The sequence below is a fragment of the Eurypyga helias genome, unplaced genomic scaffold (genome assembly GCF_000690775.1).
Source record: "Eurypyga helias isolate BGI_N326 unplaced genomic scaffold, ASM69077v1 scaffold30841, whole genome shotgun sequence".
Lineage (NCBI taxonomy): Eukaryota > Metazoa > Chordata > Aves > Eurypygiformes > Eurypygidae > Eurypyga > Eurypyga helias.
The window spans coordinates 41473-55564 of record NW_010229409.1 but is presented as its reverse complement, the minus strand read 5'-3'; the positions used below and the strand labels follow the sequence as shown (position 1 = coordinate 55564).

Below are 14092 nucleotides of genomic sequence, written 5' to 3'. Positions count from 1 at the left end.
TAGCTGTTTCTTCACCAAAAATGCTGTGTACTGCCAAAAAGTCTGCCAAAGCCGTAATAAACCAGTTATGACAACTAGACTGAAGCTTGCATTTAGGTGTGATCAAACAAAATTGTTGCATTGCCACTCCCTTGTAGCAGGAGTCTAGAGTGAAAGTCTGCTTAGTGCTGGAGGTGGTGATAAGTTTGTGTTCCTGCCTGCCTTGTCCCCCGCCATCCCCTGCCCTGCATGTCACTGCTTCTGTAAGGTAACTACAGAAAAGTGGATCTTGAAATACTGGTATTTTTGTAGTTGATTTATTTGAATGTGGAGAACTCTGGGAATAACACAAAAGCCTGAATTATAGTGACACAAAACTTTCATTGTTAGCAGCTGGAAAAGATTATGCTGAAAATTGGTTAGCTTTAGTCATCTTTTTATAAATTGTCTTTTAATTTTAATGTTTTCTTGCTTGACTTTGAAAGTTGAAATATCTAGTTCAGTCTTTTCTAATCAAATGCTGTGAGTATAAAACTCACAAATAAAAAGATTATGCAGAAACTGGATTTGTTGAGGTTCAAAACTTTTTATGATTTTGGTAAAGAAAAAACTTAGGTTTCTTTACCAAATGTTAGTAATTTGTATGAAATGATAGTATTGTTTTCTTGCTAGAAAATATTGTAGTTGTTTTGCTTGTATAAGTGTATGCTTGTCTCTATAGATATTTCATTAACAAATGAACATTTTTTTTTTTCTTCCCAGAGGATGCTAAGCAAGTTTTTGGCCAGACCACGATCCATCAGCACATTCCATTTAACTGGAATTCAGAGTTCGTACAGCTGCATTTTGGAAAGGATAGAAAAAGACACCTAACGTATGCTGAGTTCACCCAGTTTTTACTGGTAGGTCTAATACAATACACTTTGTCAAGAATAGTAAGAATGATGGAAGAGTGAAAGTATTTGCAAAGTTGCCAAATACCATGCTGGTAGGGAAGTTGGAAGTGTACTGAACTTGAATAGCATGTTGATAAATAGGATGTGCTTATGGTAAAATTGCTGATTCAGGCTAGCTGGGTTCTTTTCCTTCTCCTCCTTCTGCTCCTTCGCCTTTTCCTCACATGTGCAGAAGGTAATCTTTTCTACACTGTTGTGTAGACAGAGACATGGAATTAAAAACCTGGCCCTCAAAGTCGGAACATCTACTGTGTATTTAAATCCATGGGTCAAAGAATGTTAAATAACATTATTGAACGTTTTGGACCCATTTGGCAGACTGGTATTAAAAAGTACTTCTGTCTGTGAACAGCATGTTTACCAAACTTGTATCTAATTCAGTGCTGACATCCAATAACGATGTTTTCCTGCAAGCCCTTTCCACACACATCTTTAATTTTGACCTTTTTTGAATTAAAAGTATCTCAGAGAGGGAAATGCTACTTAGCTTTGTTCGTAGTATATCAAGAATAAAATATCTTTCTTTTGCAAGAAATTCTTGGCTATTAATACTTTGGGGTACTTTGTTACGGAAAGTAAAATATTGTGCTAATAAAAAAATAAGATTATTTCAGCATTAGTTCCAGTGTATTTCAGCAGTACTATTAAAAACAGTCTTCAGTAGGAAAAGTGATCCTTGAAGTGGTGAAACACGAGTTTCTTATTTGTATTCCTTCTGAATACTTAATGCCTGTATTAGTATTTACACTAGAGAGTTTTAAAATGGGAACCTGCTTCAAGACTGCGAGGTTTCTTTTTCTCTTGTTTACACAAGTATGTTAGTTCACAGTAGGAGGTGGTATCATTTTGATGAGGAATAATTAAGATAATGCTATTGAGACAAATGTTTCAAATTGACTTTGTAGAACAGAGCCTAATTAACTTTGTATGAAGAGGACGTCAGGTATCATGTGATTGAATGGTATTCCCTTAGGTTTTGTATTGACTACTGTAACTCTTCAGTAGCTAAGATATAGACCAGTTTTATGACATAATAGTGAACTAGAACCTCTTTTATTTACAAAAGCAAATGTGTTACTTGATTAGGAAATAACTACCCTTGGCAACATGTTCTGGAGTTCCAGTACCTCCTTCCATCCTACAAAATAAGCCCTGGATATGTATCCTGAATTTGTGGATCAAGATCACAGTCTCAACAGGCTACCAGTCCTCTTTGCCTCATACATCTTTTCATTTAGAGATCTGAAGAAAGCCTGAAAAAAAAAAACAGAATGAAAAAAGGACACTTTCTCAGTAAAAAAAAAAAAAAGGGGGAGTGGGTAGGAGATGGAATGGTGAGGAAGGTTAGAGCTGGAGGCCTAAAAGAGCCTGTAACCTCATGGCCTGGTATTTAGAAGATTTGGGTTCTTTATTTGTGTCTTTAGGTTCTTTTGTGGTGTGGGTTTTGGGGTTTTTTTGGTTTTTTTTTTTTTTTGAATTAGGAAAAGCAAGAGCTTGAAGCAGAAGTTTTCTAATTTTGGAGATGAGTCCCAACTGCTAGGCTTTCTCATCCTTGAAGGAGTGTTCCTTTTTATTTTTCTAAAAGGACTTTTCTTGGATGTGATTATATTCTGGAGAGAATTGTATTTGGATTTGGTGTGTCTTGCCCCTGCCTCGTTGTCAGCTTTTAAAAAAACCTGCCTCTACTGTAAAAGCGAATCTTGGCTAGATGCAGTGCAAGGTAAAAGGTTGTGTTGGACACGTCAGCAGTCCTCACCAGGCAGACAGATCTTTTAGTGATGATCCATGTAGGACAGAAAGAGGGGAAGGAGCATAAACATGGAGAATAAGGATGACAATTCTGGGTGTCCCTTAGAGAGGTGAGGCGTATTCAGGAGAAGTTCTAAGGCTGCTAATGAAGATACTCTCTGCAGTAGTGCAGGTAGCAGGGACTTTCAAATAAATGAATTGTCCTAAGACTTCGCTGAAGTAGTCCGTTGTCAGTACAGTCTGTTAGGACGTTCAGTCACTCACAGCAATGGAGTACATCTGTTTACCCACGTTTTTAGAACTGTGAATCTTTGAAACACATAAATTTCCTTGCTAACTCTTGCCTTTTAGTTTTGTATTATGGGTACTGAAGTTTGGGCACAGAAATGACTCTCAGCACAAATTGGAGAGTTAATATTCACAGGCACAGAAATCTTCCTTTAGGCTCTGTAACCTTTGGTACTCAGGCTTTCCTTCTGACATCCTGCCTGTGCATGAATCAGTCTTCTTGGTCTGGTGTCTAGACCTTAGACTTTAGACAGCAGGAGATCACAGTGGATACCAAATTACCCTTCTGCATTCCTGATGTGTGAATGCTCTTTACATTGCACTTAACATGGAGCAGATGGTTCTGTAAGGTGCTTCAGGTACAATGCAATTTGCAACTTTTAATGAAATAATCCAGCTAGATTCAAATTCATTCACGTTGGGTACTATTATACCGCATGAAATTGTTACATATTCATTATCTGTTGCAGCATTTGGGCTAATCATCGGTTCTGGCAAAGCTGAAGGTACATAGAGAATAACATTAGTATATTTTATCCATGCATAAGATGGATCTCTTCAGGCTTTAAATAAGAGTTTATATGGGATTCTGAATATTTATATCCTGCCAGCACTTTTTTTTGTCTACAGTAACAGAGACGCCCAAAAGTATAGCCTCCAAACTACTTGGCTGTCATACAGCTAACAATCTATTTGCATCAACCCAGAGCTCAAGGTGTGTTGTTTTACCCTGCTTCTCATTTAGCTAAATTAAAATAACTCATACATCTCCACTACATATCCATCACATCTATATCTGTTTGGACTTGGTCATGTTCCATCATCAGTTAAGTGGCAGGTCTGCTTCCCAAAGAGCAACATTAGCCCCTTTCTCAGCCTGTAAAATCTGTTCTGCAGGATGAATTTTAACATGTGCTTATATGTGGGTCTGATAAATCCATTTCCACCTTGCCTGGGAATTTATTTGTGCCCAGCATATTAGTTGATGAAGTAGTACTCTTTATAATTGAACCCCGGGGTCTGCTGCAGTGGAAAGGATTGTGCTGTATCTGATGACTTGTAGATCCATTGGAATGGAACCCCAACATAAATTTCTGTCTTAACAGGAAAGTAATGAAGCTTTTAATGAGTTGTAAGTAAAAGCTGAGGTAAAATCTCTAGATAGGACATAATTTCATGAAAATTCTGGTGCCAGCATGCCTGCCATGATGTGCAAATTGATTTTTCACAAAGTGTTATGCTACCTGGGGGAATTCTGGACTTCCAGCATCAAGGGAGAAGCTTGTTTTCTAAGTATATCTAAGTTTACAGAAAGACTAGTCGAAGAAGGTTCTTTAGGATGTGTAATTTGTATTGCAAAGCAATGAGGATTGTATTCCCTTAAACCTTAATCTGCCTAGGCAAACAATATTGGACTGAAGTAGTTGAGACAATAAAAAAGATTGCGAGTCAGCATCTCTAAACACCACAACTTTGCTTTATTGTTTTTCAGTTTTTTTTAAGGTGGTATTTTTTATGTTAGCTGCATAGACACAGCATAGGTGATGTTAGGAGCATCTTGTAAAGATTTCCCTGATAAATTGCGAGTAGCTACGGAGTCTTATTTTGAAATGTAGTTAGGCATGCTGTAGATGTCTCAACTTTCAGGCTCAGAGACTGAGGGAATAGGTAGTCTTTCTTTTCAGTTAAAAACTTTAAGGAGTTTATTACATTGTTATGCAATGTACAGCGATTGGACATGTGACATCTGTTGGCGTTTCTTGTGACAGAGTTTTTATAGGTGAAATTTAGTTTTGAGACTGTTACGGTGTAATGGTCTGCATGTTCTTGTATGCTGCCATGGTCATGGTTAGGGAATGTCATGTGGCTGAAGTTCCCTGTGCTTTTTTCTGCCCAGTGCAACTGGCAAATGTGTAGCACAGCTCAAAATAACCACAGCCTAAAAAGACCCTACCTTTCTGAGAAGGTAGGACAAGTCTTCTTTATCTATTTGCAGTCTACTTAAACCATTTCATTTCTGAACTAAAGAGGAGGTGTGAATAGGGAGCTCCAGAAGACTGACATAATCCTATTCAGAGTTTTGTCTTGCTGTCTACAGCTAAGTGTCTCTTTCCTAGCTGACAAGAACATGGACAAATGGCAGCACTGAGTCCTTGACCATTAGTTTAACTAAGTGGGATAATTCACCTCTAGTGGGTTCCACATGTGTCAAGAAGATTGAAAGGAATCACATAAGCAAGGAAAGGTTGGGGTGTTTTGGCTTGTACTCAACTGTAGTACTAACAGCCTTTTTTGCAATTAGCTAGGTGATGACAAGAAACATACACTTAACGTGTCTCCCTGGAATGTGAACCCTTTGCTTCTGTGGCTGAGGTGTCGTTCTCAGCCAAGGTCCTACCGACTGGTACACGTACCTCCAAACTCACTGGCGGGTGTACGTAGATGGTGGCAGATTGGCCTTCTGCAAGAGGTCTCCAGGGTTTTTAGTGCGTTTTATTTCTGAATTCTGCCAGCACAACACTGCCAGCAATTTCAGTTGTTAAAACAACTTGAATGAGAGAAGGAGAAGACAGCAACATTCAGTCTCCCATGTAATTAATCCTTCTGCTGAATTCAATTGATTTTTTCTTTGGTGATGCTGCCACTTAATGACAAACGGTTTTGTTCATTTGTTCATACGTTTCCACCTGCCAGGTGGTGAGTATTTAGGGATACAGGAGTTATTATGCCTAACTCCTCTTCAGAGCTCTCTGCCTTCTGAGTAGCTGCCTGCCTCAAGCTGACGAGGGGTTTTTGTATTCTTGTGCTCCTCCCACTGTAAACCTCCCAGAATTGCTTGCTTCCAAATTTCTGTTAAAATTATAGTCACAATTGGAGGGAAGCAAGAGCTTACATGGCTGTATCCAGCCAGGGTGAATATTATTGCTGAATTGTAACACCTCCACATTGGGGGCTGTAATGTAAAGGAAACGTGACAGAACTGAAATTGTAGCACTTCAAATTATAACCCCCACAAGCATTTCTCATTAAAAGGAGAAATTTCTGAATAATTCTGTGAGTGACGCTCAGTGTTGAAATAGTGATCAGTCCTTCCCTCCTTCCTTTTCCTTCTTCTGCTAAATATACTAGGAGGTTTTCATCATGCCTTTCAGGTTAGGTGCTCTAATTAGGAAATAGGAATAACATTGGAGAGGTCAGGAGGCTGAAATGGAAAGACAAGCATGGTTTGAGTGGCAGCATGCATCAATGGCTGCGGCGTGAGCTGAACGAGAGAAGGAGGGCTGATGGCTGCAGCCCTGCTACGCTGGCTGAATTTGCCTTTCGCCCCTCACTCTCTTCCCTTGAATGCTGCTGTGAGATAAATGTCAACTTAGAGGAGATCGTATGCATCGTGAATACATTAAGCAGGTGATTCTTGACTGACTCTTGGCTTAACAGGACTTTTAAGGCATGTATTTGCAAATATAATAAAAATAATCGGATAGTGTCATGGTCCACTGCAAGACTTGCTTATATTGCTGAAAGACTTCTGCTCTGTTTCCAATTTTAGAGTACCTGATTATGAATATGTATTCAGACTAAGCACCGTATTTTCAGTGAAGTTGTTATAAGCCTTGAAATTTAAAGGGAGGACATGGCAATGATTTGGTTTCTCCATTCAGCAAAGAAACGTAGATTGGGAAGTCTTAACTGTATCACCAAAATGTATTTCTGGTTTTGGCAAAGCTGTAGAACTGAATAGAAAGTTTGTATGTGTTATGAAGTTGCTGTCTGTGCAGGATTGTACCTTCTAAATGGAAAATTAAAAAATTAAGAAACTAACAGTAACTTCTGAAGAAAGGGTGACGGTCACAATAGGAAAAGATCCTCTTCTGACAGATTAAATGCCTTTTTTTCCTCCCCTCATCTCTCAGGGATACATTTGAATAACAAAATGAGATTATCAGGTGGTTGCATCAGATGATGCTTATAATTGATCTCTGCCTGTTACTACTGCTGAAATATTGAGAACTGATCTTTAATCAGTCATGGTACAAGGAGTTCTAAATTAAACTGCTAGTGTCTTTTGTAGGCAAATAACTTTGTTTTAAATGAGGATGCTTTTTGAGGGAGTGCTTTCAAGATTAGTAGGTGTCGATGTGAAAATCTCTGATGATTGCATTGTCCTCGTTCAAGGAGCAGCAAACGCTTTGACAAAGTATTTGAACCTGCTGTGACACATGCAATAAACAGGATAATGCACATCATGGACATTTTACATGTTCATTTTAAAATGCACATTTTACTGTTCACGATTGGGAGATTATCTGCACTGGTGTGTTGGTCTGTGCCCTCCATTGCTTAGTTGCATGACCTGATATCCAGACAGCAGAGAAATCGTGATGGTTGTCTTAGATATTGAGCCCAGTGATAGACACCACACATGCCACCGATATAAAAGGCTGAAACCTACACAAACTATACCCAATTAAAATTGGATTGCATGTCATCATGTTATTAAGTATGAGATGTCTTGTAGGATTGCGTCATATAAAATCTAACTATTAAGGTGATGATTTTGAACCTAACTTTTTTTTCCCCCTTATGTTTTCAGGAAATACAATTAGAACATGCAAAACAAGCTTTTGTGCAGAGAGACAATGCTCAGGCCGGAAGAGTCACAGCTATGGACTTCAGGGATATTATGGTCACTATCCGGCCACACATGCTGACACCATTTGTAGAAGAATGTCTAGTAGCTGTGAGTAGTTCTGGTATCCCAACTGGGAAAGACTTGGGGTACAAATGTGGGATTCCTTTTTTATGTACCTCGACCACTATATAAGGCTTCTGGATGCATGTTTTTAAGTTTAGCAGTTATTATCTATACATATGAAAGTTAACCCTTGTTGCAGAATATATATCCTCAATGTTCCTGATCTGAGACAAAAGACAAAGCAGGGAGATGGACCTTAGCAATGGCTTACAAATGCAGAGTTTGCCTGACTATTTCCAGTCATTCCATCATAGCAGGCTATGTCAACTATACCAAAAAGGCATTGCATTGCGCTTAGGAAATCATCCTCAAAGGACTTGATTTGTAATATCAATTCTAAGCTCCTGAGAGTAATTTCCAAGCACCTGGGACAGAGTATGAAGTGGAACATCACCCGAGGACATTCACTATATATTAACTGAAAGTTGTTACACTTGAGTATACAATTTTTTTTCAGCTAGAAATGCATAAATGTAATTAAATATTACAAATATTTCAATATCACTGAAGAAAACAGAAAAGATACAGCCAGTTTTGACCACAGTTTTTAATCTTGGAAACTTAACAGCTCTGGCCAGACTCAAGTCTGGCCATATCCAGTTTTAAAGAAATCTGTTTTGCTTTGACTTGCAAGGGAGAAATCCAGGAAGATGTGTGAAATTATGAGATCTGCAAACTCTGGGCAGAATATTGGAAGAAGTGTAGAGCAGAAAACACAGCCAGAAGACTCAGGGGCTTAAAATGATTTCTGATACCTTATTCCCCGATTCTCTCCCCAGTCTTGTTATCAGCTTTCCTGGGTCATATACTCTGTCATAAAACATAAGATTTTTCATTCTCCGTCAAGGTCAGTTACATTTTGGCGAGCCTGTGCATTGTTTTCAGAAACTTGCTAGATCACCGATCATGTACTTTAAATACAGAATTGATCCAATAATTTTTCTGTGTGCAGATCCAACACCTTAAAATGAAGGTTTAGGCTCAGTTCTCATTTGAGAATGAAGAGCTGTTCAAACCTTATTGTTCCCATTTTGTTTGACTGCTTTATATAAGCCTGAGAGCTTACTTCTGGTTTTCCACGACTTGAAATGTCTGTGAATTTAAATGTTTCGGTTGACCTTTTTCAGAATATGTTTTGATTTTGTTGAAATTTTCTGTATAGTAATATACTTTACATGTAGAAGTAGATTTCCTCATTACTAGAAATAAGCCAACTTATGAAACATTTCCAACTGAAGCAGTACTGAAACTTGAACTTTGTAAATTACTACTGGTTATGTTGTTATAATCCTGCATATGTATTTGTTTAGGTTTGTAGGGTGGGGAGAGCTTTACATTCTGGTCATGATTAGTTTCAGTAACTTAAGAATCTTTCATAGTTTTCTTTATTTTGCAGTTTTTTTTTTTTTAAAAAAGCAGCCCTGTGCTACTGTCACTCTTGTGAAATAATGTTGTTTGAAACCCTTTATTTCAAGATTTTTCTTAGTTTTTTAACAGTCTCCCTTCTCTTTTCTTCTTTTACTGTCTCTGCTCTAGGCTGCTGGAGGTACCACTTCCCATCAGGTCAGCTTTTCGTATTTTAATGGATTTAATTCTCTCCTTAACAACATGGAGCTCATTAGAAAGATCTACAGTACTCTGGCTGGAAATAGAAAAGATGTGGAAGTCACTAAGGGTTGGTAGAAACATTTGTCGTCTGGAAGTTTCCTTGGGCCTTTGGTCGGGGCGGGTGGAGCGAAGACCTCATCTGTATGCTTTTAAATCAATCAGAGGGGGGGAAAACCTGCCTCGTTAAGCATTCCTTGGTGTACACCACTCAGTTCTGTACACTCCCGTGTAGTCCACCCTCCAGGTTTTTCATTTTGTTTCAATCAGAAAAAGGTCCTAGTAAAGTGGCAGTGGGGGCAGGGTGAGGAAAGTATGTAAAGATATTTAAAAGTTTAAAAAACTTCCTAGGACTCCTGCCAAATTGGCAGCCTATTAAAGTGACCTTCAAGGGTAGTTGAAGAATTCCATAAACTTGTATTGGCGGCACAGTAAGCTGATCTACAAGCTTGAAACAAGATGTTATCTGCTATATCTAACCACTTTTATAGAGAATTCCCTGTGCAACGCCAAAGTTTCATTAATGTGGCCTACTGGGACTATGCATGAAAAGTTCCACATCTCTTGACTCCAGGGGTTTTTTTTTCTGTTTGCCTTTTTTTTTTTTTTTTTTCCCTCTGACCCACAGCTGATTGATACCTTATGTCAAATATCCTAAATCCTGCTGATAGCACTAAGCTTTAGGACCAGAGAGTTGTACTTATTTGCATGAAGGATATACCATTTAAAACATACATTTATGCAGTGGCAGGAACACTTTCATCGTGGGTCAGTTTTATTCCCCTTCTCCCTCCCCCACCAGCAACTTCTACTTAATGCCAAAATATAAGCAACTCTGGAATACTCTGGTTTGTTTGTTCTGGTTTGATTAGTTTTTCTTTTCTGTATTTTTATTCTGTTGCAGAGGAGTTTGTTCTGGCAGCTCAGAAATTTGGTCAGGTTACACCCATGGAAGTTGACATCTTGTTTCAGTTAGCAGATCTATATGAGCCACGGGGGTAAGTGGAGAATAATCTATCCTCCTTTCTTTCCTCTTCTCCTCTCTCCTCGGCGGAGTGGGAGGTGGTGTTGGGGAACAGGAGTGTGTAGCATAGTGATCACGTGCAGGGAACTTCCTGTGATCTGAAAACCCATCTCTAAGCAACTGCTAAGCTGAATTAATTTCCCCAGGCGCATGACGTTAGCTGATATTGAAAGAATTGCTCCTCTGGAGGAGGGGACGTTGCCCTACAACCTGGCTGAGGCTCAGAGGCAGGTAAGAACAGAAGCCAGTATGATGCTATTATGTGTGTCCAGTGCCAGGTAAATAGCTAGCCACCCTTCTTCTTTGTTGTCAGCTAAGTTGCTTTTCTCTTGTGTTCTGTAATATCTGTGAGGAATACCTTCTTGTTAGAATTTGGTTTTAACCTGTGTCATGTCCTTCCATCTCTCCTCTGTGCCCTTTTTTCTCAGGTTGCATTTTGACAGGTTAAATGTGATTTACTTTGGAAAGGTAAAATGTATATAGGAGCATCATCCAGCCATTCAGTAAGTGTTAGGTGTATACCTAATTAAGGTGTTTAAGTTTTGTGGTTTTGTTGCTCTCTGTTCTTTTTAATGAGGAAAAAAGAATTCCTGCTTCAAGTATGGATGGTAAATTCAGCATCTAGCCTATTAAATGGCATCCCTTGTTCTGAACACACACGCGTGTTCCCGACTTCAGAGTATTTGCTGCTTTGGCTTATGCTCTGCTGAATAGCAAAATAGGAGAGAATATGTTTACCATCACAGTTGCAGTGAAAGCATTAACATTTGCTGCATTTCCAAAAACGAAAGGATATTGACTGGTATAACAGAAATTGAACTTTGTTGTGTTTGAGGCAAAAAGAAATAGGAATGTTCTTTAAATGTCAAACCTGTTAATTTTTTAGCTTTCATATTCTTTTAGCATATCTTATATTTTTATTGACACAAGTTTCTCTACAGAAAGATTTAAAACTAACCCTCTGTTTCTGTTTCTCTCTGTCTCTATTTTAAGGCAGTCTTAACTTTGTGTCTTGTGAGACTAAGGGTTTTTTTGTTGGGTTTTTTTTTCCTGCTCTGGGTCTGTGCAGAGACGCCAGTTTGACCACAATGAGTTGATGCAGGCTACATTTTTAGGACTACCAGGCCATAAGCCAGGCCTCTGTGTGTGTGTATGCATGCATCTCCTTTGCTTCTCTTTCTTCTTCGCCTCCTTCCCCTACATGTGAACACCCCCACCACCGCTCCAAGACAGTATCTAGGGTGGTGGTTTTCTGTTTGTTTGAGCAGTGACTAAATGTTGACTGTGCTGGGATGAATTCAAGTGAGTTGGCTCCCAAAAGCTCACCATCTATTCCTAGAAGACTCCTAAAGGAGTTAAAAGCATTTGCATTGGACTGGATATCAAGTAACCTAATTTACAATAGGTGGCAGTAAAATGTAGCCAAAAGTGCAGTGCTGAAAGTAGCAGCTTCCTCAATTTTTGCTTTGGGGCCACTGTCTTCGATAGTCTGATTTATGCCATTTTAAGATGCTGGGACATATGAACCTGCCTAAGTCTTACCATTGGTTCTGTATATGTGTCCCTTTTCATTTTTCCATCCAGTTCCTCTTTTAACAGCTGCTTGATGCTGAGACTGAAAGGATTGTTGGCTACGTTGATGCCTTCAATTAATTTTCTGGCCAACTCCAGCTACATTGGACTGTTAGCTAAAACCTAAACACATTTTCAGGAGAAAATAATCCATGTTTTTATTTTGTCCTTTTATGTGCAATATCCTAAAAAAAGTATTACCAAAAGTGGTAGTTAAGCATGGAAGACTTAATGCCCTTGCAGAACTTGTGTTTTCCTAATTTTTTTCTTTCGTTAGATAGCAATTTTAAATCTGGAGCACTTCTGAATTTTTTTTTTTTTCGGTGGGTTGAATCTAGCACTCACAGACTGTGAGCAAAATGGAATTGTGGGGATGCTTATGAAATGGTATTTTCCCTTAGCTGATATGTATGAGCAACGCTTGCGTGCTTGTATCGGTAGCCTGAGCAGTCATAGGTGTACCTGGTTTTGGCAACAGCAGAAAAAAATCCAAACTGGAGTTGCTTTTAGTTGTAGAGAATTAATGACTTTGGATGCAGCATGTGTGCCCTTCTGTAGCCATTTGAACCATTGATCCTGGAGTTTTATAACTTTGTGGTACTCTCAGTCTTTCTTTTCTTTGCTGTTCCAATCTGAGGAGGCTACATTATATGCCACTTTGAAATCAGTGGAAAAGAAATAATAATTGAAAACAAAATCCTCAGTGTATTGTGGGAGTTTCTCCAGGTATTTATACTTACATCTGTCTGATCATGAGACGTTTTCTCATGAAATATGATGTTCTGATTATTTTTCTTGTCTTTCCTTTTGTTTAAAATCCTGCCTTGACAGAAAGCTCCAGGCGATGTGTCTCGACCTGTTCTCATCCAGATTGCAGAATCAGCCTACAGGTTTGCCCTTGGTTCAGTTGCTGGAGGTTAGTCATGGCTGAGCAAAGCGATATTCACCTGCACTGTTAGGGTTTTTTCTTCTTTTCTTCTGCTCTTCTTCCTCGTCTGCCTTTCATTTAAGTTTGGAAGGCTTCTCAGTCTTTCCCTTGGAGCCACGTCTAAGGGATGGGATGAATATAACACAGAAGGGGAAGAGGTCATCTGGTCTGTGAGAGTTTTGGAATTTACGAGCCATTGAAGTCTGCAGGTGGTGTTACTATCACATTTGTCACCAAACCAGTTTTAGAAGAATCAGATCAATAATGAGGTAGGGCCAGGAAGTGCTTTTGGTTAAAACTGTGGGAAATAGTTGAATGTATCCAGAATACACTGTGGAGAAGAAAAGATACAACTGATACCTGAGATGTAAATGTGGAAGATAACAGTTGCAGTCAAACACTGCAAATGCAAAATCATGTTTCCTTATAGCCTGATTTTTATTTACAGCCGTTGGAGCCACTGCAGTCTACCCAATTGATTTGGTAAAAACTCGAATGCAAAACCAGCGCTCTACAGGCTCTTTTGTGGGAGAACTTATGTATAAAAACAGCTTTGATTGTTTCAAGAAAGTGTTACGTTATGAAGGCTTCTTTGGGCTTTATAGAGGTAAGTATAAAAGGTGATATATACTAATGATAAGATACTAGTAAGAGTTCTGTGGAACTCTGGATTTTTAATGTTAAGGGTTCAATTCTGCCTCGTTTGTGCTTTTGCTTTTATTCTGCTATAGTTGAAGGGTTTACAGACTTCTTGATAACTACAACGTCATTGTAATGAGAATATTTCTGTAGGACCTTTCTGTCATTTCCTTCTTCATCTGCAATAGGGCAACAATAGCAATTTCCTACAGCAAAATATGTTAATCAAGTTTTCATTTCCTCAGCAGTCCTTATTTTATATTTTTTCCCGTTTGGTAGAAGTTAGATCATCTAGTTTTGGGTTTGTTTTTTTTCTGTTTCAGTGTTCTTTCTTAAGTGTTTTTTTTTTCTATTTAAAAACATAGAGAAAATACGGTACCTTGTTATTAACCAGATCTTCTCTTGTGATACCTTTTGTGACAGAAAGGTTTCTCTGAACCAGTTGCATGTGTTGCACTAATCACTAGAAATAGTCATCTTGATTGTCAGGTTTTATGTATACTGCTTCGTAGCTTGCCACTGTTGAGTCAGCCAGAGAAATTAGCTTGGTTTCAACCCATTTGGCTTTATGTACGTAACCAGTACACCCCGGTTGT

General features: G+C 38.7%; 1 protein-coding gene across 1 annotated transcript in view; it reads left to right on the top strand.

The window, feature by feature from the left end:
- Positions 1–741: 741 nt before the first annotated feature.
- The window catches only part of SLC25A13 (solute carrier family 25 (aspartate/glutamate carrier), member 13), a gene marked incomplete at its 5' end in the record, with an annotated part of 50564 nt that continues 37213 nt past the window's right edge, over positions 742–14092 (top strand). Inside the window, 7 exons of the mRNA XM_010160396.1 lie at positions 742–881; positions 7567–7713; positions 9265–9403; positions 10238–10331; positions 10504–10588; positions 12761–12845; positions 13306–13464. Coding sequence (XP_010158698.1) covers positions 742–881; positions 7567–7713; positions 9265–9403; positions 10238–10331; positions 10504–10588; positions 12761–12845; positions 13306–13464 — 849 coding nt within the window. The remainder of the gene's footprint in view (positions 882–7566; positions 7714–9264; positions 9404–10237; positions 10332–10503; positions 10589–12760; positions 12846–13305; positions 13465–14092) is intronic.